The sequence below is a fragment of the Lytechinus pictus genome, chromosome 15, assembly GCF_037042905.1.
Source record: "Lytechinus pictus isolate F3 Inbred chromosome 15, Lp3.0, whole genome shotgun sequence".
Lineage (NCBI taxonomy): Eukaryota > Metazoa > Echinodermata > Echinoidea > Temnopleuroida > Toxopneustidae > Lytechinus > Lytechinus pictus.
The window spans coordinates 12758440-12786263 of NC_087259.1; the positions used below are offsets into that span (position 1 = coordinate 12758440).

Below are 27824 nucleotides of genomic sequence, written 5' to 3' on the forward strand. Positions count from 1 at the left end.
AAAAAAATTGTACAGGAGTCTATAATCAGTTGGTATCGTAGTGAATTTGTAGGATTTAGACCCCCTTTCCCCATTATACTTGTACTACCCTTACCCCACCCCCTTTAATCCATCCACATAATCTTATCTGTGAGAGTTGTGCTGAGAGACCCCCCCCCTCATTACTCATCCTTTTGATAATGTTAACGAACCATGACACACTGTGATAACTACAACCATTGTATTGTGAAACAATGGTAGGTTTTCGCACTTGTTAGAGTGGGCACAAAGTCTTTCAATGTTTTCTTTTAAGCAACGTACCAAGCAAGTTTTATACTAATATTCACCAGTGTTAACAAGTCTTATACCTATGCTGTGTGAAGTGTGAACACACCGTCTTATCTGCTAATATTTCCACATAGGAAAATACCTGTGTACTGTGTGCGAACACTACTCATAAAACTCTAACATTAGAACCTGAAATGGGTATTTGCACATGTTATTCAAAGACAAAACCATAAGAAAATTACTGTGACAATGACACACTGACCAAAAAAAGGAAACACATAGGACCTATAAACCATATGTGATATTCTTGCCATAAAAGTGTTCACACTCTTTTCCACACCATTATATTTACATGACACACATACATCTTGCTACTTGTAACTCATTGTGCGAATGTTGAACATGTATGCAATAAAAACTAAGTTTGATGGACATCCTTATTGCCTTTGCAGTAAGCTTGCATCCTACAACATACAAAAATATGTTTGCATTTTGTGCATACAGTTAAATACATGAGACAGAGAGTGATTATAGTCCTTCCAAACAGTATTTATGACTATATGAGATGAATCACACATTAGTCAAGTAACTTCAGCTGTGACAAACTTTGATCTTTTTTAAGAAAGGACAATGAATATTAAGGAGTCTCAAACATGTCCTGTACTTACCTATGTTTCACTTGAATGTCAGGTAGACAATGCAAGCCTGACCTAGTTATTCTAGGTTGATATTTTTAAGTGTCACTTTAGTGTAAGTTGCATAAATTAAAGTGTGACTTGAAATATTTAATTCATTTACACAAGTTTTACTTATAATGCAAGTTTGACTTAATCTCTAAGTGTGAATTTGAATTGTATGATATGTGTACATGACATTTGACTTATGTGAGTTTGACTTCAACACAAGATTGACTTATGTATGACACATGAATGTTACTTTATGTGGATTTGAATTGTATGATATGAGTATTACACATATATGTGTAACTTATGAGTTTGACTTTAACACAAGCTTGACTTATATGAGTGTGACTTACATGTATGTGAATTTAAATCACATGATTTGAGTATGACACATATGAGTGTAACTTATGTGCTTTTGACTTTAACACAAGATTGACTTACATTATTTTGACTTATATGAGTGTGACTTCTGGGCTCCGTCTTACAAAAATCGTAACTCTATGGAAATCCAACAATGTCATAATTTTTTCTCCCAGAGATTTGTTTCATGTCCTTTGAAAACAAAAAGAAGCATACTGAATTGTCAAGAAAACAGATAATGTATGAATATACATCATGTCTAGTAATTATTTTGTACAAACTTGTATTTTCGATGTTGACGATGGTGGCTTTCCATAGTTGCGATAGATCAGATCAATCGCAACTCTTTGTAAGACGGGCCCCTGGTGTTTATGTTAAATTGAATTTTATGAGTATGGCTTTTGGCAATGTTGGGGTTTAAATCATGCCAGTTAGGTAACTTTAAGCGAAGTTGGCTGTGGATAACTTTATCAGTGTTTGAAAGACAAACTGTCAGCTACATGTACTCACACACATTTACCTCTACTTAAAAAGTTTCCTCTTGGACTAATTAAACAATATTTGACCAATTTTAGAGATACAGGTTCATTCTCTTTTGTGATTTAACTATATTTTGATTTACATATAGTGCACCTTTAAGCCTCGATCCTGTAACAATTATTTAAACTATCACCCAAACAATCTATAATTGTGTGTTTTAAGTGTGATTTACAGACTTGATATTTAAAGTACACTGTAAAAAATGAAGTGCTCACTTACAGTGCTTGTATCGTGACTGCACTACGAGTGCTGATTTTCTAAATTTAAACTAGAAAATCAGCACTCGTAGTGCAGTCACTATACAAGCACTGTAAGTGCTAAATTAGCACTTCATTTTTTACAGTGTAGTGCTTGTTGGACCCTAAGCTGATGATTAATGAAATATATATCTTGGTTTCGATTACTCTGCCCTGGCTATCAAATTTCCTTTTTCCAATGCCATGGTTTCATCCCTCACCTGCATGCTCACATCTCTATGGATCTGTTTGTTAAGAAAGTTATATTCTTTTTGCTGTTTCCCCCTTTTTAATATTTCTATTTTCGTTAAGAGCATCTACACCCACGTCAATGGCAATGACATTGGTGGAAAGGTAAAACGGTCAATATTTTATATCATCGCTGACTAGGCCATCTACTCACATCAGATTACTTCATGGAATGATGTCATTCACCTGAAATGTTTAATTGTATTTCAATGGCAAAATTTAATTGTTTCATGGGGGGCAGGGGAATGAAAAAAAAAGACACCCTGAGTCTGGATTTCATTTTTAGATTTAAAAGTAGAAGTAAGAACGGGGTTATCATGAGGAATCCTGTAAAATTGCACGGATAAAATATTTTAAGGAAGAAATTAGAACTTAATTCCAGTAAGAGTTCTACATCATTTTTCCAAGACGTTTTCAGCCATGGATGATAACATCCACTCTTTGGATGAAATCGGGGAAGAAAAATTGAATGTTGTGGCAGAATAGTAGTTTTATAGACATACAGGGAATGAGTTTTGTTTGCCTGACCTGTTATTGTCAATTGGTTTTCTGGCTGCCAAAATACAATTACTTGTTACAGGTGAATGATGCAGTCCAACTAGCGACATTTTGAAAATGGCCTATAAAAAAAAAGATGGTGCAAAAACGGAACAACTAATCAAAACTAACTCACATATACATGTACCATACTCCCTATCTCAGCTGACTTCTATATAAGTTAATTGGACTTCAAAGGTTTTTCAGAAGCCAATAGACTACGTATTAATCGCAATTGTGAGAAATCGAAATCAAATCTTTTTTTGATAAGATTGGATACTTTAATATGCTATTAACATTTCATACTCCTTCTATATATTTGGAATATAGAGATCCATGAATAAGATAGAGAATCAATTTTGAAGTAAAGTTTGTAACAAAATTGAATAATAATATGACTTTTTTTTTTTGGAAAAAGCCCAATGATATTCCAGAAATGAATGCTTAAAAAAAACTGAAACATCTACATTTATTTTATTCATTCGATTTTAATTTCATAGATTTTCCATTCTCAGTAATTTAGCATAGAATACAAAAAAAGATAATGAAATCTTTGTCTCTTTGGATTTCTTTTCAACATTTTGCCTATGAGAATTTGGTTGTTGTTGTACCCTATCGGGATCTGAGAACTTAATTTCCAACAAAATAAACCTTCACAATTTGATTTATTTGCGTTATTCTCCTATGTTCACAAATATATTATAATCACGTATACAGAAAAGCTTTACTGTTGATTCAAAATATCATGAAAGGGCCCTTTTATGGAATACATTGACCAACATATTGTATGATTATCTTCTCTTTTTTCCAAAGTACATTTTAATAACTAATACATTTTAGTACAAAGGCATATTTTAACATGTTAACAACATCAAAAGATCTTTTGATATCATGAGGGAGCTTAATAACTGCTGTTTCAATCATCCGTTTTAGAGCCTTTATGAAAGGAATATTTCACAGCAGCTTCACAATCCCTCATTCCCTGCTGGAGAAAACACAATGTCACACAGTGTGAACTATGTGAAAACATTATTCACAAAGTTAAAATGCTCAAATTCAACAGTGTGACGGTATTTTCACACTGTGGACACCACGACAGTGTTACTGTGCACAGCGTGTTCACAAAAGTCATTGTCGACTATGCGAATATGTGATTTACACTGTTGAAATGCTCAAATTCAACAGTGTGAGGATATTTTCACGCTGTGGACACCTCGACAGTGTGACTGTTCACAGCGTGTTCACATGGTCAACTATGTGATTTACACTGTTAAAATGCTCAAATTCAACAGTTTGAAGATATTTTCACACTGAGGACACCTTGCCAGTGTGTTAACAGCGTGTCCACATGGTCAACTATGTGAATATGTGACTCCCACTGTTGAAATGCTGATATTTAACAGTGTGTAAAATTTATTTCACACTGTGAACATACTGTGGCATACACCATGGGACCCCGTGTTCTTTCCAGTAGGATAGTTCTGCTATTTGATGCAGAAAATTTTTGAAGCATTGAAAGGGGAAAAAGGCCCAACCAAAAGTGTAGATTGGATGTTTGTAGAGGTTCCTCTAATCAAGAGTCATGTAGGCTTTTCACACAACAATGTGAACATCTAAGATGGCTTCATCATTGCTAACATGACAATCTGTAATCCTGTGCATCATTTGTTTTATGTATTGGGTTGACAGTACAATCTGCCATGATTGCACTGGCATTAGGTTTGCCATTTTCTTTCCATTAAAAAATTGGAAGGCCGGGGCTCGATGCAATTCTGCCTTTTCTGTGAGAAAACCTGCATTTCATGGTTTCACAGAATTGTTTATGTACTGGATTAAGGGTGTGTTCAATGTCAGTTTCCAAATTTAAACGGCAACATGGATCATGATTGAAAACATGATTACAAAACAAAGATATGATGAGAAACAAAGGGTGTGTTCAAGGTCCACTATTCCCGGTCATAACAGTAAAAGTCTTTCACAAATCACGATTCGGAGGAAAATCTAAACGTCGAAAAAGATGTGTTTGCACACCAATAATCCAGAGCTGAAGGGTTATATGATCCATGAACATGTGACCTGCATGCATATTCACTGTCGGCTATCTCCTGAAACTCATGTTATAATCCTCATTACTAAGTCTCTCTGAGAGGACCAAAAGCATTGGTCCTCTAGTCTTTATACAATTATTTATTTAGCTTAGCGGACTGGTGAACTAAACCACTAAACTAATGCAAACTAATCTAATTCATTGGAATTTTCATATGATGCTTTCAGAGGCCTTGAAAACTTAGCCGTCTTTGTATCCCTTTCATTCGTACCCAAATGATTTATTAGATAACCTTGGTAGTATATTGTATTCCATTATATAGTAATATTAATATTCGATGTATATGTGCATATCTTGGCAGATAGTTACCCTCAATATTCTTATGTTTATCTTTGTCTATGTCAATTGTATGTCTCTTATAACCCTGATAATCAACCCACTTTTGTGTCACATTTGAAAGAGATAACTCAATTCTTTACCAACTCACAATGTTATAACCACAGCTTTGATATATATTATGTTTAGTTCAGCTCTTACCTTTGAAAATGGCAGATTCTTGAGCTCTTTTCATAATTCTGTCAATTTATTCACCATGGTGGATAACTCCTGTAGGATAGTTTTCCTCCTCTTGTTCCTAATTCTTCCATGAATATTCAGTGGTACAAATTTATAAAATGTCTTTAATTTCAAATAAAAATGCAGATCAAATTTTGTAAAAAGTTGTTCAGAATGGATATTTTGTATGTATAATTGTTTAACCATTGTAATTTTCATGTCATTAAGTTGATATTCATGTATAGTAGTGTAATATTCTCCCATTAAATTATTTAATTTTACCTTTAAAACTTAACAGATATCAGCAAATCTTAACTGGGACGAATTCATACTGCTCGTTATAGAAGTTGATTTTTTTTCCACACATGAATATTATGATTTCTACCTTGCATTTAAAATAATAATAATAATAAAAGTTAATAAAATGATTAATTTGAATACAAACTCTCAAGTATTTATCACATGATTAACTTCCAATGATCAACAGTACTGTAAACTTAGATGGTTGGGTTGTTTAAATCATGAAATTCAAAGCTAATTGAATAATTTACCCTGATTCTTTATTCCAAAATTTGTTAAATTTGGGGAGTTAATGTTGGAAGGAGTGTAGAAAGTTTGCAGTAGAAACACAATACAATACAATCAGAGAGTGGTTGTACACACTGAAGTTAAAATTCATGTTCTCTAAGGTACAATACAGTATTAAGATTACAGGGCTAGCTGTAGTGTGTATATAGATTTGATAGTTTTCAAACTATTCTCATGAGTGAATAGGGACCTCGAAATTGCTAATTCTTGTGCAAAGGTCTTATACAGTATACACATTACAAGGATAGGTGTAGGAATGTAGAAGATTCAACATTTTATTTGACTTTTCTTCGTGAATTGCAGTAGTGGAACGGGTGGAGGAGGACCTCAGAATCTGAACACCATCAAATCATTGAGGGTACTGAGGGTGCTGCGACCGCTAAAAACCATCAAGAGGGTTCCGAAACTAAAGGTAAGCCAATCATTCACTCAAGGGGTTCATCCGATTCGAGTCCCGTTGCATAAAAGTTACCATTATGGTAACTTTGCCATCCAATTGTTTTCTCCTATGGAATCCTTGATTTTTGATTGGCTGTAGGGCATTGTTGCCATGGTAGTTACCAAAACAATAACTTGATATAACGGGATCCCGGTATGATGTTATCAGAGAATAATTGTTTATCACCGTTGAGAAAAGTCATCTGTTATGATGTGCCTTTGCCTAACCATGATAATACTGATATCTGAATATGTGAGAAAATGTGAAATTATATTTTTGCTAGATAATGAGCATAGTTTTGGATAATTTCATTTTTTTAATGTAAATTTTCATTGGTAACCTTCCTCTCTTTTTTGATTCTCTTCATTTAGGCTGTGTTTGACTGCGTAGTGAACTCGGTAAAGAACGTCACCAACATCGCAATCGTCTACCTCCTATTTATGTTCATCTTCGCTGTCATCGGCGTCCAACTCTTCAAGGGAAAATTCTTCCACTGCTCCGACCTGTCAAAAGTCACCGAGGAAGAATGCCAGTAAGTTCCGCTGTTATTTTTTTCCCCTCTGGTGTTGGATATGAGACAGTCTCAGACAAAAGACCAAGACAATAGACCTTGTGCATATGATGTCATAATCTCATTGCGAGCTCCCTTAGAGGCTTTATGGAATATGTGTAAATGGAGCTGTGCCAGCAAGGCCATGGCTTCTGCCTCTAAGATGCGGCGCGATGACATCGGTGCATAAGTTCTATGATCCCAAGAAAGACGGAACAAGATTGAGACACTTGTGTCCATAATTAAACCAGACAGAGAGCAGACCTGACACACGATCACTGTCTCGGGAAATGTCTCGTGACTCCCAACACTAACAGATCAGTGAGAGTAACTCACCAAATTTGATTTTTTTTTTGTTAGCACCTTGCCACTGTCTGTGCCTTTGAGACTCAAGATATTGCCACTCAAGACAAGGAGACTGGAGTTAAGACATAAATGTACATGTATGTCAGAGACCTAGGCAAGACACATGATTAATCATTGCCTGATTGTATGTTTTGAGACAGAGGCATATGTCATATTACCTACACTGTTTCCTTCTCAAACCCTAAATATCCATTCATTTGGTGTACAGAACTTTGTTGAATTAAATAACAGAATTTCTCACTCTCACAAAGGGTATTGTTATAGACTATTTACAATCCTAGCAAAGTATTTCAAAGAATTGAACAGTAATGTGATCTCTTTATTTTGATAATTAGGAATAAAGACTGCAGTTTAATGAATGTATTTATTTATTTAAAACGGTTTACTATACAACAAGGGTATCTATAGCGGCTGAAAAGCTGAATTGCATAACCTTTTACAAACATTTACATTAAAAAATTCAACAAATAAAAAAGCTCAATTTACAGGAATTCTACACGAATTCTACGTCATAATTCTACATCATAAGAAACATGAATATGATCACTAATATTCAAGATTTTATCATTTTTATTTTATTCAGACAAATTTCTGTACAGTTTTTATTCTAATTTTAGTATGTGCATGGATTTGTGGTATCTTTTATCAAATAGGTCATATTTTACTCTTTCATTACCTACAGGGGAAGATATTTCTTGTATGAAGGAGACCAAATAAAAGAAAGTGCTGACCGAGTGTGGGCCAAGTATGAATTCAACTATGACAATGTCGCCTTAGCTTTGCTCACACTCTTCACCGTATCCACCGGGGAGGGATGGCCTGAGTAAGTAATGAAACCTGTGTGTAAAGACCATCTAGGGGAGACAAGAAATCATAGGCCCCTATTCTGAAGTCGGGTTTAACTTAAACTCAGGTTTAGTTGTGGTTTAAGTATGGATAGCTAATTGTTACATAAATCACTAACAATAGAGATATCATATTTAAGCTCATTTGACTCTCAAATCATTCATAATTGTCTAGTAAGTATAAATAGATGATTGTCTTCACCATCGATGAATCAGGAAAGAGCACAGTAAACATAAGAAACATTTTGGCTTCCCATAATTTTAGCACAAAGTTAGACCATGGTCTAAGTTCAACCTGACTTCAGAATATGGGCCATAATCTTTATGAACAGGTGGTCTTTTTGAACGGGTTCCTTTAATATATGTTTTGATGGGAAAATGGCTTAAAGTAAATAATATTTGCGGCTTTTGTAGACGGGTGGTGGCTTTAGGTTGCTTTTGGTTGTTTGAATGTATTTCATAATTCAAGTGACTGCTGGAGTACCTTGCAATAGTCTATACATTAACAGTATTGGAAGTTATGCATCACGTTTTAGTATATTGGAGTATTAAAGGGCAGATTTGAAAGATATTTTGGTTTCAGATGTAGATTTAATGTGATGAATGGGGGTAAGCCATGAGGTTTACCATGACAACCATGACAATTAAATAATTTGTCAATTTTCAAAGATGATGACGCTGCTTCCTATTTTCTGTACACACCGTAGGGAAAATGTTTCACAAAGAGTTAAATCGTTATCATCATAGTTGATGGTGCAAGTCCATTTTCAATCTCTGATGTTAACAATTACAGAGAGCGTCGGAGGTTCTTCACTGTGGCAGAACATCCTTAATGTCCGTGAAGACCATTCCAAGCCATCTTGAAAATAATGTTTAAACTCGCTTCGTTTCATGTTTGTCTTTGCAGTGTTCTGAAGCATTCAATCGAAGCCACAGAGGAAGGAATGGGCCCCACCCCGTACAACAGGATCGAGATGTCCCTATACTACGTGGTCTACTTCATTATCTTCCCTTTCTTCTTCCTCAACATCTTCGTTGCCTTGATCATCATCACCTTCCAGGAGCAGGGCGATCAGGACTTCTTTGACGGCGACATCGATAAGAACCAGGTTAGCCTCACTCAGTCTTCTCATACATTGAGACTTTTGGTTCTGCGATGTATGGGAGATTCTCGGATGGGGAGAAATGTCATTTTCTACTTGAAAGATATCTAAGATATCCATTGCCTCATGATAAAGACAATTTTTGCTGTCTGTCCTAAGATTCTTATAATGTCAATGAACAATAACTCTTTTTTTCATTTTAAGACGGGGCTTGATGGAGCAAGGAATAACCGCGCTGCCAAGCAATTTTATGTAAATTTTCATGTATACGATATGTAGATGTCATGTATTATATCACATATGATTAATAAACATCAAATATTTAAATCGTATAGCTGTGGAAAAGTCATGGAAAAGTTATGGGATTTCAAAATGCATGTGTACACTAACCCTTTTCAGACAGAGCTTCCATCAACGTACAGTCACTTCCCTAATGTACCCTGCTTATAACCTTTGACCTTGTGACCTCTCCGCAGAAACAATGCATAGAATTTTGCATCACAGCCAAGCCTGTCGACCGGTTCATGCCAGCCAACAAGAATTCATTCCGCTTCAAAGTGTGGAAGTTGGTCGTTTCGTCGGCCTTTGAGTATTTTATCATGGCTCTCATTACGTTTAACACATTCACGTTAATGATGAAGGTATGGTTTTTCTTATTCTCATTATTCCCCCTGCCTTAAGAAAAGAGTTAGGAAATGAGTTTTTAAAAAAGAAAGTTGTTAGTATATTGATATGAAAAAGTAAGTTATTATAAGCACAGTGAAATCAAGTATTTGTTTCATGTGTTACTTATGAACATGTCTAACACAGTAGAATGTGCATATGGTTTCTTTGAGTAGGCAAACAAAGAATGGCATTAAACAATAGAATTGATTCACAAATTATGGCCCCCATAAAAGTTTTGTTGTAATATTCAAGTAAAAAAGATCCCTTTGTATAAAGGAAAATAACTTTTTGACAAAATTAGGCAAAGGAGAGCGAAGCTGAGAGGGAAAGGGGAGGGAGAGAATATATAGAGAGAATAGAGAATAGTCCTCTTTATTTAATTTTAAATCATTAGACATTTTAACCAAATATTCATAAGCAATGTCATGATTTGATCTTCTTCTGTTGTCATATCTTGCATCTTACTACTGTAATTCATTCCATTTGTTTACTTTTTTTATCATTTCCTTTGCAGTACAATGATCAAGGACAAATTTACACAGACGTCCTCAAGTACCTTAACATAGCATTCACAGTCCTCTTCACGATAGAAGCTATACTGAAACTTATAGCATTTGGGATAAGGGTGAGGTCATAAACTTTCCTTATCTCACCCTAATCCATTGCCTTTTAGGAACAGGTAGTCGGTGTACAAAGCCTACAGAAATTATAACATATAATAATCAATATTTTGCATGCTACAGAGATTGCAGCTCAACGATATCTATGTAATTGCAATCTTATTATGCCACTCTCCAGTTAAAATGCTGATTATGCTGAAGATTTATCAATATCGGATCCAGAATATTAAATCAAGGATTGACAAAACTTTAGCTAAACCAGTTCTTAGGATTCATAGAGATCAGAGAATATATCTAGATTATCAAAGTAATTATTTTTTTATATGTACAAAGTTTTAAAAAAAAGTACATTATTTGATTTGTGCAATTACTCTCCAGCATTTAGCAAAGTCTTCCTTGGGCAGGCCCTACATGGATTAAACTAAGATGGTGTTCAAGTATATTTGTGACCAGCCACCCCAAAGCCAACAATAAGAGTCCCAAAATGAAATTTGACATTTTGATTCAGTTTGAAAAGCACACCGTAAGCTTTTAAATGATCTATAATTTGTCAAAATTGATGAACAATAAATAACCCAGACAAGTATTTGATTGAATGCAGAAGAAACTAAGCAAGAGCTTCAAAGAAATAAGGAGACAAAAATGTTTGAAGTTCTTGGTTCACTCAAGCATGAGAGTGCACGCTGCAGTTGCAATGAAACTCAAACCAGTCTGCAAAAACTTGTATCAAAGAAAGTCTTGTATCTTGTTTTCTATTCAAATTTATAACCTTTTTTTTACAATATGAAAAAGAAGATGATTTACTCTTTCAGATAAGCTTTTCTTATTGTTGCTTTTATAAGACTAAATTACTCATTTGGCTATTTTCATAAGACCTTGTTGGTTTGGGGGTGGCAGGTACCACTTTTATACATGTTTAGTATGTCATTCAATCGTTTATAATAATTTCTAACTGCCTCTCATCCCAAAGAGTTTCTCGTTTATGTCTGCTTTATTTTTTTATAGAATTACTTCAAGGAGGGGTGGAACACTTTTGACTTTATCACGGTAGTGGGGAGCGTAGCCGATGTCATCATTTCAGAAGTTGGGGTAAGGGTTTCTGATCATCGTTGATAAAACATAAAATGCATGAGATCATTCTTTCTCCTCACACAGGTTAAAGTAAGAAATATGAAAACTAATGGTTCTGTACTCAATTTTAAAAAAAAAATGACTTATCATCATAAAAATGGATATCCACTGGAGAGGAAAGTTTTCTATGATCAAACTAATATTTGGATTAAAATCATGGTTTTAGATAATAGATGATAAGCAGGTACTATGTCTTTATCTTCTTGCTTGACATTAAATAGAGAATATTAGAATGCAACGTCTCAGTTGAAATCACTCTAGAATGTGAATAAAATTATGCTTTAACAAAGGATTAACACATTACACACAATCCCACCGCTGCCACCAAAAGTCAACCTCCTTTAACCAAAATAAGGAGCGACTACGCCAAATGTGGGAAAAAGATATAGGGAATGGTTCAATTCAAATAGTCAAGGTTATATGGTCTATGTCGTTAAGATTAAACTTTCATTGTTGGATCTCAAATTTCATCAGTAATGAAGTATGTTTGATTTTTAAGAGAAGTTGCAGTCATCAATGAAGAGGATATATTTGCTGAGTTTATGTATAAGGTCATCCATATATTGTGAACAATTAGAGATGGTTCATGCAGGGTTGCGATCTGTTCCCCCCATTGATGACAGTATATCAATGCTTTGTGATCTGTGAACACACAGAAGACTACTAACCATATTTTTGTTTACTTGAATACATTCGCCAAGAAATATATCATGTATTACTTTTTATTCCCCTCTTCATATGGAACATGACTCATTTAACAAATAACTGTGTCCTATTTAGCTGAAATAATCCTTGCTGGTAGCCAAATATTATTTTTTTGACATAATATACCTGCAAATTGAAAGGAAGCTGCAGCTTTTTCCCCCAGCTATTCTAACTCAGCAATATTTATTACTAACACGCTCCTTTACCATGTAGAAAAATATACTATTAACCTATCAGCACAAACTCCCGTATTGATAGTATGCGTGTATGTGATTGCACCCATGATATAGTAAAGTCTAATCCCTGAAACGTATTCCACCAGAATGAGGCTCTTGGTTGATCAAGTCATGTGACTTCTAGAGTCGCATGATTTATTAAGTCATGTGACTTCAGAACGCCATCCCAGTGAATTTTAGATTTCAACATTCCAGGCAAGTCTTTCTCGGCTCAGGGATACAACGGTGTGTTGCAATGATCTTCCTGACTGGTCACTCCATTACAAACTCAAATGATATCTAATATTCATCAATAATGTACTGTTCTCAGGGGAGATCAGTACAAATGTAGAACCATTCATCTCATGAAGATATGAACTCATCCCTTGAATTATTCCAGTATTCAAATAATTAGTTGCTCGAGAGCTCAAAAAATATTACTTTATTTCCATTTCTCTTTGTGGTCTGAATGCCTTACAGTGTTGAAACTGGCAACATTATTGCATAGATAAAAACCTATATATTTCAACAACATGGAATACTAGCGTAAAATGTCATTTTTTGAATTTTTGTTGTGCTGATTGGGTTTGGTTCATCCATGCATCACAAAGAGATTTCATGAGAAAAGTGTGCCAATTTGGAATAATCGTGGCTCCTGGTATGTGAATTTTCATTAGTAGGACTGTCTTTGTATGCATGTACACTATCTCTTTGATGAATGACCCAGCTTGGAGGAATCATTATCCCTCGGATTTAAATCTTTGATTGATTCTTTGGGAATTGAGGTATTCCGGATGATGTGCTCGTAAAAGTATCCATGAACAAATGCCAATGTTACATCTCCTTAATTTCACATGGAGGCTGAATGAATAAATTTCCAAGGATCTGAATTTTCCAAGGATTGTTCAGTACATCCACCCATTTTCTGAATGTGATGTAGTATACGACCATGCTTTATTCATTGGTTGAGCAATCATTCTACTCAGATCTTATATGATGTTAGCATCTGTTGCTGAGTTACAGTCTTGCATTTACAGTCAACAGATGCCCACACTGTTTTAACTTGTAAAAAGTGTTGTTGTTTTTTTACAAATTAAGCTATAGAGGGGGAGTCTGTTCATAGTTGTATAGAATATTTGGATTTTAGAAAGAATAATGGAACAAAAGTATAAATTCCAAATTATTCTTATAAAAGGAAGTTCTTTAAACAGAAAATATATTGACCAGACTACAGGAAATAAGCGACTTAGAACAGGACTTATTTCTTTGGAAACTAATATTTTGACTCATGATTGATATTGTTTGGAATTTTCGACAAACAAGAAGTATGAATTCGACCAATATAGATATATATATATTCTTGAAATATAACCTAACCGTGGAATTGCCCCGATATCACAAAAATAGCTTTTTGCCGTGTGATGTTGCACCATTATCGTCCGTTATGTCGCGATGTCTGCATCACAGATTCGGTCGTGCCATCACTTATGTGTAGCATCCAGCTTTGTGCCTTTTATTGTAGGTTTTATGTGTTTTGTGAAAATATTTATACAAATAGTGAATGGATGGGAATCGGACAGTAAAAATAGTTTACAAAGGGAGATTTGATATCATCCCTGACCTTGCATTGTAAGGCACACACATGTGCTTCAAATCTCAGCAACAGTGTGCATATGTGAAAATGCTAATATTCATTTGATATAGTTGGGTGCATAATTGTCATTATATTTTAGTAGATTTTGGTTAATGTGCCCCCCAGTGCCCCCGAGTACTTTGTGTATACATCTCTTACCCCTCGTTAACCCCGCCCCATCTTAGATTCTTTATCCAAACGATGAACCTTGTACCCCCTCCCCGAATATACCACTGACACGCGGCGTCATACCCTTTGCCCCCAACCTCGCTGATTGCATGTTTATGCCATAATTTATTTTGTATTCCTTTTCACCTCTTTTTTTTTTATTTGTAGGAGGTAAGTAACTTGTAGGGCGTAGCTGTGTTCCCATTGGATCCAACTGCGAATCCTGATCAACCATCCAGCCTCAGCCCTTGACCCCTGACCCCTTCTCTGACCCTTGACCTGTCACCCATCACTTCCCTTCCCTCTTATAGTCTCACTCTTAGGTGCTGGCATACTAACCAAACACTGATCTACTAACACTTTGTACATTTCATATGACATGCACATGTATATATACAAAAAATATGTATAATCTTATAGTTAGCACATATTAGATGAGAAAGAGAGAGAGAAAGAGAAAAAAGGCCTTGAAGTATATCATTCATAACTTTAATTTTACTGGTCCCTCTTGCAATGTTTTTCCTGTGTCCACTTGACAGACTTTGTCTTAGAGGGTATAAAAGTGTAGATCGATGCCTTGCCAAAGGATGCTAGCTAGTGTCATGGTGGAATTTTAACACTTGACCCTTTGATTACATGGCTAGAGTCAGGATTTCTACACCTTGAATTAGCACCCTCTTTCCTTCGTCGACATAACGTGCGGCATAAAGGCTGTTTGTTCCTCGGAGGGACCAAAGAAAAGCTTGAGACATTCACATTCAAAACTGCAACCAGCTTTTGGTTTGGTTGCAACGTTCTGTCGGCTATTGATGAAAGAAAAGCCAATGCTAGTTCAGGCGGCAATTGGCATGAGCACAACAAAGCTGTATGTGCCATCTAACCCTAACTTAAACAAACCTCTGACAAGAAATTAATTATTAATATGCATACTGGTTCTGATTCAAGCAAAGCGTTGGCAATAAAAATATGAAAAAGACAAGTTCTCTACTGTGTTTTGCATTTGCCATTTAATCTGTATTTGGCATACTTCATCCAAGTGTAAGGAAGGGCATTCTTGAAGGCTGTGAGCAATGTGTATTGGTTTCCCAGCTAGGCTAACTGAATAGACCACCATACACACTATGAAAATACCCATTATTTTCATTACATTTATTTTATGGAAGTAATAGTACCAGATCAAATGCAATATATAACTGTTGAATTAAACAGTTAACTTTATAAACCAAATTAAATGCACATAGTATGAGCAGCTATTATTTTTTATGAAAGAAGAACTAGTCTTTTTTTTTGGGGGGGGGGGAGGGGTTATTTCAATGATAGATGTGGAGGTCTTTCCCAAAAAATCTAGAATTATGGCTAGTTTTATTTAAATGCATACATTCCAAAAGAAAACTTTGATTTTCATATTACAATAAATTTTATACGAGGTTTATTTCAAAATCATGAAATTACAATAATTTGATTATTAATCAGAAATTCCTTACAAATGGTTTCATAGCAAAATAAATTGTACTTTTATGTTAATCCCACTGCTGCCACCAATATTTTCCACAAGTTGAATGTTTGATGAATAAACATAGATCTAAAATTGTTCAAAGCAATGATAAGAATGTCTCTTTGGACATGACAATTGTATCATTTACATATGTTTCATTAATTTGATTTGAATTCATTTTGATATAGTTAGTATTACCCCCAAGTTGTTGGACATATTTAAAAGAATAGATTCATTTAAATAAAAGCTTCAGCATTATGTAGTACTTCACAATCATGTAAGTTTTGTTGTACTCTTTATTATGAAAAAGAGATTTAAACTCATAGATATTCTTAAATCTCGAAAAAAATTATAACATGTTTTGATACTGGTCAAGTTATCTTTTTAGATACATACACGTACAAAGCAACTGAGATTTAGTATTATTTTGATAATTTTAGATATTTTCTTTAGGACATGATATTAGAACATTGAATTAGAATTGTAAAAGAAACAAAAATAAAGGGAAAGGTAATGTTTATAGTCACACAGAACAGGACTTTTCAAGAAGCGGAAGTTGCCGTTAGTTCAGATCACCTGTGTTGGATAATATGGTGGATTCACAACGAACAGCGCCCTCTGTCGACAAGCCATATTTATCATCCCTATCAACCACGGCAGTGGAGCAAAATGGTTGCCATCAGTCAGGATAACCTAGTAGTCAAGGACAATAAGGACTTTGGAGACCATTAATGTTTGTACAATAGATGAGCTCCATAAACTCAAACTTTTCTACCAATTTCTCATTAAATACCACTGTACTGGGAAATATCCTTTACTCCAGATGATAATTTGACAAATTTCACTCAGGTATGGCATGCATTTTGCCAGAAACATACCCACTTATTTTGCTATATAGTGCTGTCGAAGGATCCACCATATGGTATACTAGCACCTTGCCCCCCCCCCCCTTCTTTCCCCTCTCCAACGCTGAACCCAAACTGGTACCCTGGCCAGTCCCAACTCCACCCTTTTCTAACCTATACCCTCCAATTTTCCAACTGCCAAACACCAATCGAAACCTACATCTCCACTGCTCTAGGCTTCAACTGACCACGCCCTGCCAACCAGTTACGTTATCGTCGCTAACCCTGGTGATGAGTTCTCTCTCTTTTCTTATTAGTTTATTTCTTCTTCTTTTTTAACATCAATTTTGCTAACTCTTCATTACAATTCCCTGTTATTACAAGCAGTATGAAAGTTTGGCAATCCGAATAAATTTTTTTACATAGGATTCTAAATCTTAATATATGATATTCATTGAAAAAAGGAAATTAGTTTGGAGTTTTAATAAACTCAGTGGTACTATTTTTTACTTTTCAGAAATTTAGAAACTTGAAACACTGGCAATATCTATTTATTTTATTTTGTGCATTCAGTGACCAAGTGTTTTATCTTTTATAATTTTCCTTTTTTCCCCATGAAAAACTAAGATTATATTGACACATTGAAATTTCAATTGATGGGTTGTTAAATAAAACAACGTAAAACCATATCTAGGGATGTATAGAGATTCTTTTGGCCTTTATCTAGTAACAAACATATTTCTTAAGTAACAATCAGCATGTCTTTAATTACTTATTCTATCTTTCTTTAAATAAAACCAACTTTGGTGATACATTTTTTTTAATTTTTTATCGTGCAAGCCTGGGCAATCAGTAACAACGCTTTGCTTTATAACAGCTCACTCTCCCCTCTCCCACTCACTCTCACGCATGATCAGTGTAAATTATCTAATCACCCTCTTACTGACGTACCTCTGTATTGTTGCTCAGTCATATTACATCTTTATCCATCTTAATAATCAATGTCTTTCCACAGGAATCTCACTTTCAGACGCTTCATCATATTACACATCATTGCCTTGTTACGTGTTGTTGATTTGCCCTTTTTTTAATGGATGTTTTAGCCTTGCTTTTGTCTTCAGCCCTGATAGTTCAACGTCGTCTTTGTTCTGCATTCTATGTATGTCTGCATGGCTTTGTCACTTAAAATGAAGAAACAAAATTATTGGATTAATTAACTCCCATAACCGAGGACATTTTATACACACAATACCAAAGTGAGGACATTACTTGTACACTTGTGTCAGCACCCCTCTGCAGGGTCTTGTTCCATACAGACTTATTATAATAACAAATGTAAAATTTATATAACAAGTTCACTATCAGTCAATCAAATTAAGTGCTTTGAGTAGCTTAAAACTGTTATTGCAAATTTGTTACTATGATTAGTTTAATGAAATTTGGCCCAGAACTGTCATCAGCTTGACAACACACTTAAGTCATGACTATCAGTATGTGAGAAAAAAAAATCTAAGGAATCCTGAAAGCAAACCCCAATGATTGGTGCACTTTCTATGATCTATTAGTTGTAGTGTAACTATTTTACTTTTTAGAAACAAAACAATGTTAAGATCAGCTACGGTTTTAAACCTTTTGTTGATTTCAGGGAACTATATTTAAAGGTTATTAGAAAGGAATCCTATTTTATCACTTTTATATGAAACTTTAAACTTATCACTTTGCAATTAGAAAAGAGTTTTAAACCCATGTCCTCTTAAATTTGTAATTATGTAATAAACAAATAACAAATAAGTTGATTTTGTGTTTAACATCAAGGAATCGTTTGAAACTCAATCTATCACTGTTATGTGAAACAAAACTTTTAATATCACTTCGCAATTCTAACAGATTTTATATATTCCATGTCCTCTTAATATTTGTAATTATGTTATAAATTCTGATAATTTGATTTTTTTTTTAACATTGAGGAATTGTTTGTAAAAATGGATCTAATCTTGGATCAATAACATGAATCAATTAGTTTGCATGACCGGATGATCGTCAGCTACTCCTCTACAATTGCATATATTTATTTTCTCACTTTTCTTTCTTGTGTCATCCAGGAATTCAATTTAAAATGTTTCAAATTTATTGCACTCATGCCTGGGCTTGCAAGTTTAACAGTTTATCTTCTTGTATTGATTGAAACTACACTGACTTTTTAAGTTTACTCTGCAGGTTGATTTGTAGATATTATTATCATTTTTCAATGTGATGATTTGAATGCCGATTATCAATTACTGATTTTTTTTTCTTTTCAGTTGACCGATACTCTATCTATTTTGTCTTTTGTAACAAGTCTAATGCATGAGAGTCTATTCATTTGATGCATCATTGTTTTATTTTTTTTGTTTTATAATGATTGGAATAAAAACACAGCAGGTTTTGATGATAATGCATTTTCAAACTCACAGATAATGACCTTTTTTTTCCTATGGTGGCTCTCAATATTAGTTGGAAAAGGAAATCCATTGCACCCGTGCACTTCTTATTTATTGACTCCATGGGATTATTATATTTATTCAACAAAAAAAAACTTTGTCAAGAGTGGTATCACATAGTTTAATGAAGCCTTTAATCTATCAGGTTCTGCTAAGTTACTATAATTGATGGGGTAGATATGGATGGGATGAAATAATTTTTGAATATCATTATAAAGCATGATCATACTTACCAGTAGTATGTAATTATCAATATGTGGGTGGGTGGATGCATTGCTTTGCAAACATAATAATAATATTAGAGCCAAAATGACAGATGTGGAGGAATGAAACATGCTACAAAAAATTATTATTTTTTATAAGAGCCCAACCAAAAAACATTATGAAGACATTTATTGGGGAATAGTTTTGCTTTTATTTTGGGGGGATTTGAGTTCCCAAGTGATCATGCTGATTTTACTCTGAGTGGGTTGTAGACACAAATTTAAAGATATGGCAACGAAGAATTCATTTCAAAAGTGTTTGAAATTCAGAAGCTACCCTGTGCACTTTAGGTATACCAAACTTCATCACAAGCATCTGATCGACGTATCCTTTCATTCTGCGTGCTCACAGTATTCTCAAAACCAAGCTACTCCTCTCATATTTCTCTTTAGCCTTGCCTCTATGAACTTGGAATTGATATTGATGGTTTGTTGTCGTTGGCTTTTTGCTGTGTAGACTGGTTGCCATGGTAATTGCATGATATATTTTTTCTCTCTCTCTCTTGCTACAACTTTCTCCTTCTTTGTGTTGCTTTCTCAGGAGGGTTTCATCAACCTGAGCGTGTTGAGACTGTTTCGGGCAGCCAGGTTAATCAAACTTCTAAGACAGGGTTCCTCAATTCGCATTCTACTTTGGACCTTCATACAGTCATTCAAGGTAAGTGGACCCCGTCAGAATCCAATTTATACTGTTATAGTCTTTAAACATGAAAAGGTTGTATATTGATATAAAACAGGAATGAAACGGTCCCTTTTATCAAAATGGGATGGTGTGGTAGGATGTGATAGTAATAATGGGGGTGACGACATTGATGATGATGATGATGACGACATTGATGATGATGGTAATGACGACATTGATGATGATGTTAATGACGACATTGATGATGATGGTAATGACGACATTGATGATGATAATGATGATGGTAATGACGACATTGATGATGATGGTAATGACGACATTGATGATGACGATGATGATGGTAATGACGACATTGATGATGATGATGATGATGATGATGGTAATGACGACATTGATGATGATGATGATGGTAATGACGACATTGATGATGATGATGGTAATGACGACATTGATTATGATGTTGATGGGATAATGATGACAGTGGTTGTGATGATAATGATGCTGATGATGATAATGATGACTGGTTATGATGATGATGTGGACAGGAATAATGATGGTAGTGATAATTTTAAAAAGTACAGTTTTGCATCAGCCTCTGGAATTCCTAGCTACATCCTGGTGGGGGCTGGTGATGATAATGGTAAAAACGAGGATGAATATGAAGATGTTGATGGAAATAATGGCGATGGTAGTAGTGATGATGATCATGATGATGGTAACTACATGTACAATTATGATGACGATGCTGCTAGTGATGATGATGATGATGATGACAATAAACCAGTTCACGGTTAGCTCATGATCAACTTTTCTCAAATGACCTTTGTGATTTTTCATTAGGATAAGCACTATCATTTTCAAATGTAGATGTTGCGTAAGCTTTACCGGTAGAGTATTCATATTCTAAGAACAAAAGGCATTGTATAGACCAGGTGACTAGAATAGTACATCAGGGATAAAGTTTGGAAATCTGTTTTATTGTCTGCCTTTGGCACATTTGACTATTGTTTTAATAGGCTACTGTCAAATACCAGTGATTATGAAGGCTCTATTTATTACCCTTCAGCTTGGATGTGATAAATATTTTGAAAGGAATACATGTACATGAATAATCATCAAATCACAAATGCCTATGTCAGTGAATTTGAAAGCCACCTTCATGGTTGTCTCCAATGACCTTTTTCTGCTCATGCGCAGTTTACAACCGTGAACAGGCTTATTAAGATGACGAAGATGATAATGTTGATGTTAATATTCTTTAACAATATTCATTGTAATGATACAAAGTTGTTCCTACATGTAGATTCCTCTCTGTAAACTCTTTCTACCTTCTAGGCCCTACCATGGGTTTGTCTGCTGATATGGATGCTGTTCTTTATCTATGCAATCATTGGAATGCAGGTGAGGGCAATAACATTTACTATTGGCACATTTTACCAGTTATAGTTTCATATAAGATGCAGTATTAAAATCTATATCAACTTTTACAAAAGTAGGTTTATAGAATATAGCTGTACTATTGCGTTACAATGCAGTTTATAAGATACATGTAATAGTAAAATGTAAGATACCATATCACAATTTATCAAATGTCAACTTTTACACAATAAAATTTCATAGAATTTGAACATTTGCTATTACACTCAAAGAAAGTTTACCAAATTTAGATTGAAGATGTTACGTTGCAATCCATTGAATACCTTATTTCCTTTTTTTCATTAGAATTTAGATTATATTATTACACTGAAATTATAGTATAGGCCTACCATTCTAAAGTCGAATGTAGATTCAGTATCACATTCTTTTGAATATAGACTTTTCCATTGCAAATAACTTTTGTAGGTAATACACCTGTATATGATAATTATATCCGCTCAGAAAGCAATTATATGAATAGACAGATTCTGACCGAGCTGAATAATCTAAAAGAGATTGTTGGTTTCACTTTTTACCTTTACAATGAATTCGTTAATAACCATAAAAGCCTCGGTCCCTTTCATTTTTTTATTTAATTGTGAGCGAAAAAATAATACTAAGAACACTTGAAGGTAAAATGCGATATACAGGTGATGTTTATATTAATGTGCTTTATTTCATGCGGTATGATTTTACACCGATTTTATGATGTATATTCCAATCTTTTGTATGAAAGTTGATAATTTTGCAATGATGAACACTTGCATAATTGAGACATTGATCCACCAACAGATATTTGGTAACATAGCACCAATAGACGGGGAGCAAATTAATCGCCACAACAACTTTGGCCAATTCTTCAATTCGTTACTGTTGCTGTTCAGGTAGGAGCGCCGGGGGATGTCCCCCCGTTCATGATGTCATCGTAGTGGTGGTGGTGGGGATTTCCCTTTTGCTGAGCATGACCTTCGTTCCAGCATACCATCATTTTTTGTTCATTGAAATCATTTCTTAACCCCTTTTCACCAAAATGAAATATCTGCTTAGTATCAGCATGGCATGAATGAGTGCCCCTATTTGCCCGACTTCAATGATAATCTGAAAGATCTTTTAGTTTTGAATGATATCCTGTATTTTTTACACAAGATTATTGTTTTCCATTCACGGTGTTAATGCACTCAGATTGAGTCCGATACCCGGGATCCAATATCATTATTCATGATTGGGTTGGAATTAAATCTGCTAAAATATATTGAAAACAGGTAATGAGTTCAGAAAAAAAAAACACTAACTCAAATCTATAGCCTGTTGCATAAATACTCCATCAAAGTAACCGTATTTCCCACTTTGAAGAGAATATCATTCATCTCTCAGATTATCATTGAACAAAAATTGAAGTCTATGATTTCATTCTTACCGGGTTTGAGTGCCATCTGTGCTATGACTTGTAAAGACTGAACTGTGTTCAAATTTGCATGTGGTCCCATCCTATTTTCCTGCATTTTAAGCTCTTTTTTTTTTTTTGCTGTCCTCTGGAACGAAATGAACACAATGAGATAAGGTACCTTGTCCAAAGTCTGTGTGCTGTGTCTTTTCCCTCGGAATCTCGCTACAGAGGCACTGTGTGTCTTTTCATAGCTGCTTATCTGCACTCCCCAATGTTTTGTCTAAGGATGAAGTGTGAGAATTGGGTAATGAAAGGCCGCTTGCAGGATTCCCACGCGAAAGATGCGTCTCGTGCTTTCGACAAGGAACCAAATTATTATGAGTCATAGTACAGATGTCATACCTGTTTTTATCTGAAATCTTTGTCCAAGATCAACCCCAATTTTCTTGCATGCATCATCATCTTATTATCATTTAAATCATTTGGGTTTGGTTTTTGTTTTCTTTTTTTTTCCTTTGACCCTTGCATCCATGCATTCATTTCCTGGGCTTTTATTAGATCTTCGGCACAATTGGCATTAGCCCCGATTCCTCTATAACTCAATACAACAATTTCCACGTCTTCTTCTTTGCCCTATTGTTATTATTCAGGTAAAATGTGCAAAGATTGCTTGCTGTGTTCGTGCTGTCATTATTAGTCGTATGATCTTTTTGGGGGGAAATTTGTTGATGAATTTTACTCCCAAACTGGAATGCATTGCTCTGCATTCTGCTTTTGTCTAAACTTCAACTTCTTTACAATTTTGGAGTTGTGTCTATTTCCAAATTTTGAAGCAAGAAAAATCACTGGCTCTTGATCTCACATTTTTAATATAAGCTTGAATCCCTGTTATAAATTCTCTTCCATAAACATACTAAATTTCAGGATTAAGTGCATTTCTTTGAATTCTGATTTAAGTGTAAATCTTGAAGTTCAAACCTTTTTTTTTCAATTCCATTTGCATTAATTTCAAGTCTTCCTTTATTTTTTTTTCAGTGTGTTATCACACTAATACAAAAGTCTTTATCATTTTATAACTAAATTTAAGGGGAAAAAAGCTGTTATAAATTCAATAGATTATTGGAACTTTAATTTTGAACGGGGCTTTCTAATTGAGTGCTCTTGTTTTCACTATGGTAAGCGTTGCAACTAACTCGTATTAATTTTGTGTCTGCACAATGTTTTTTTTTTTCATTTTAATGTTTGTGTTCATGTTCATAAACTCTGAGCTACACATCTTATTAATTAGACTAATACCAAATGATTGAAGAGAAATTAGGTGTTTTGTATCAAATTTATGGATGGGTTTAAATTTCATGTTAAACTTCCATCTATGTTAATAATTAAACAATATTTTACGTTTTTCTCTTTTGAGTTAAACATATACATGCCCATTAAATATTGAGATGTTACTTTGATTATACTCTAGTTCCCTAAAATTAAGTGATATATAGCTCTTTATGACTGACTAGATATGACAGCCAAGTATTTTCAGGGTGGTAGATCCTATCCATTGCATAATCTTTCCGATTATAACATCTAACACAGTCTTTCTATTTACTACTTGTGTTTCCTTAAAATCTCTTTTTCTGTGTGTTTTTCTTTCTTTTATTAAAGGGGAAGTTTATCCTGACAATGAGTTGTTTTAAATAAAACAGAAACATTAATGACAAAATATTGGTGGAGACTTGTAATCTGTAATAAGATTTTTTAGGTTTAGATTTTATGACGTCATAGACGAGCAGTTCCATCGTATATCATTTGACATAAATTTGAAACAATGCTTTTTTCTCAAAAACTTGAAATCAAATTTAATTGTTTAATTGTACAGGGGATATATCACCAGGTGCATATCAAATGAGGAAAATATTTATGTTCATAATACATGTATGTACACTGTATTCATCTTGTTCTATTAGAGAAGTTTAAATTGATATTATATGATATACAGGGGATCTGCTCGCATATAAAGTAAAAATGAAAATAATCATAACTGTCTTATTTCATCAAATATTCACTGATATTTTTCTCTAATTTTTCTGGGTTTTTTTATATTAAAACTATTTTTCTATCAGGGTGAACTTCCCCTTTAATCATACAATCAGCTTTCTCCATACATGTACATGAACATTTATTTTCTCTATCTTTCTTGCCTGCACTCCCTGCTCATTGCTACCCCTCTCCCCCCCCCCCCCCTCTCTCTATCTTTTTGTACTCATCTCTAGGTTTTGATCTTGTTCTCTCTCTCTCTCTCTCTCTCTCTTTCTTTCTCTATCTCTACCTCCCTCTTTCTGTCTCCATTGCTTTCAACTTGGCTAGATCAAAAGCATCCACTCCTATAGTTGCCTCGCCAACTCATAAACATATTGTCTCTCACATTTTCTGAATGTTCCTGCTTCAGTTTTTGTGGGTATTTTTAGTGTTGTTCAATCATATATATCATTCCTTTGTTTTCCATTCATTTTGTTGGAAGCATGAAATTCCAAACTGATCTCTTGAGTGCCCTGAATTGCATGTATCTTGGTTATACGTCCTTGTCTACTTTTTGGTGCCATCCATTCCCATTTATCACAGTCAGTGCTTATGTAGACTTGATATATTAACAGATTCCAGCTCTAAACATTCTATAACCAGGGAATGAACAAAATGCCTACCCCGTAATTTTCTACTAATATTCAGCATTTCAATGTTGACTGCAGTGTGAATCATTCAACATTATCATGTGTGGATGTATGATGTTTGTTATACATACCACAAATTGATAATAAAGACTGATGATTCCTATATGTTTTGCTTAATACTTGAGATACATCTTTTCATACAACTATATCTATTTATGAATGTCATGTTACTTGTTTTCGCTTAAAAAAGGAATATTTCTAGAAATACATATACAGTGTTGTCAAGATTAATTCATCAAAATTTTCAGTCACTTCTCATTCATTCATTCGTTCGGTAGATTGTGCAAGATTATGTTAAATTGAGAGATGACAAAATCTTGCAACCCAAACAACTTTTCATAATTTTATAGATAGTTCCTTGTACAATAGATTGTGTAATTAATACTCCACATAACTCATTACTGGGGGGAGGCTGATTGGCCTTGTTCAAAATCTGGGTTTAAAAACAATTCCTAGTCAATTCTTTAATCCATTGAAGTCTTGATACATCTGTGATTGACCAATCGGATAGGCTGTTTTATCTTTCAAAACTTGTTGGATTTGGTACAAAGTTTGTAGGAATTAATTTACAGAATCTTTTCATGGATCATCTTACAGAAACTGGATGTGCTATGTCTGGTGTCAATATGGTTTTACAGTATTTCATAGTCGAGTAGTTAATGGATTGCTTGTGGGAACTGGGTGGACAGTAAACAAATGCCAATGAGATTCGGGGATTCACGGGGTCATTAGATGAAACATATTGCCCAGAGGTGGCGGAACGTCAGGCTCATACAATGAAAGTGGAGGGGCACCTATTTGCTATTTGCCCCTCCACTTTCTTTGTCCAAGCCTTGTGTTCCGCTGCCTCTGAGAATTCCTATCAGAACTGGGTACATGTAGGTCTTGTACAAAATCTATGGGTTTACAGAATCACTGTCAACAGTTCAACCTTGACAGGTAAACTTGATAGGAATGGGATGGCTTGGTACATGTATAATGTCTATTAAATCTAAGAGAATCCCAAGCAAACAGGTAGATTTGTTGTTTATGAGATCTGGTTGCATCTTGTTCAAGATCTATGGATTTACAGAATTACAGTCAACAGTTCAATCTGGATAGGTAGCTATTTAGGAACCAGATTGGCGGGAACAATATCTACATTTTACAGAACTGCTCTGAAGCATGTAGACATTTCATTAATAAGAACTGGGGCCTGTAACACAAACCTTAGCAATGATCATAGACACATTTTTTTTAACGATTGATTGCATTGACTGCAATGTACAATCAATCGTGAAAATCAAGCTTACTATTAATTGCCAACCTTTGTGTTACGGGACCCTTGGTATGGATCCAGTGTGAAGACAGCGGACTTGTGGAATCCTGTAGTTAAAAGTTTTCTATGATTGTTCTGGTTCTTCAGATGTGCTACAGGCGAAGCATGGCAGTCCATCATGATGAGCTGTTTACCAGGAGCACCTTGCGCTGACCCGGACAAGAGCAACCCTACTGGTATCAAACCGGACGATACCTGCGGCTCAAACTTCTCATACGTCTACTTTGTGAGCTTCAGCTTTCTCTGCTCTTTCCTCGTAAGTACCAGCTCCTCCTTTTAATCGACCCTCCGCCATCCAGTGCCAAGTATCATGCGAGAGCATCATGGTGTAGCAGTTCTGACTCTTGGCTTGTAATTAGAGGGTCGGGTGTTCAAATCCCAGCACAGCCTAGTGTCCTTTTGGCAAGGCATTAATCCACACTTTGCCTCTCTCCACCCAGGTGGTAAATGGGTACCCAGTATTATGCTAATGCCTATGTAGTACGCCAGAGCAATTTAATTGAAAACTCTTGTTGGAATGCTCCATAATAGTGAGTGGGGAAAGTACTTGCATTGTGTGCTGGCAAGCCAGGTTCCGATGACTGGGAAAATAATATAACTGTAAAGCACATAGAAACGTTCCAGTGTACTAAGTGCTATACAAAGACGGTTTATGATAAGTAGAAGTATTTCTATTTTTTTGTTTCAGTATTATCATTATCATTATTATTATTGACCTCAAATATATATACTAGGGAATAGGGCGATTGGCCTC

The 27824-nt window shown here is 34.8% G+C and overlaps 1 protein-coding gene across 1 annotated transcript in view; it reads left to right on the forward strand.

Annotated features, from left to right (window-relative positions):
* Positions 1-27824, forward strand: part of LOC129277776 (voltage-dependent P/Q-type calcium channel subunit alpha-1A-like) — a 133464-nt gene that overhangs the window by 89015 nt on the left and 16625 nt on the right. The window contains exons 24-35 of the mRNA XM_064110549.1: positions 2399-2440; positions 6366-6474; positions 6873-7033; positions 8100-8240; positions 9170-9371; positions 9842-10006; positions 10546-10656; positions 11657-11740; positions 20128-20244; positions 21565-21630; positions 22438-22529; positions 27158-27326. Coding sequence (XP_063966619.1) covers positions 2399-2440; positions 6366-6474; positions 6873-7033; positions 8100-8240; positions 9170-9371; positions 9842-10006; positions 10546-10656; positions 11657-11740; positions 20128-20244; positions 21565-21630; positions 22438-22529; positions 27158-27326 — 1459 coding nt within the window. The remainder of the gene's footprint in view (positions 1-2398; positions 2441-6365; positions 6475-6872; positions 7034-8099; positions 8241-9169; positions 9372-9841; positions 10007-10545; positions 10657-11656; positions 11741-20127; positions 20245-21564; positions 21631-22437; positions 22530-27157; positions 27327-27824) is intronic.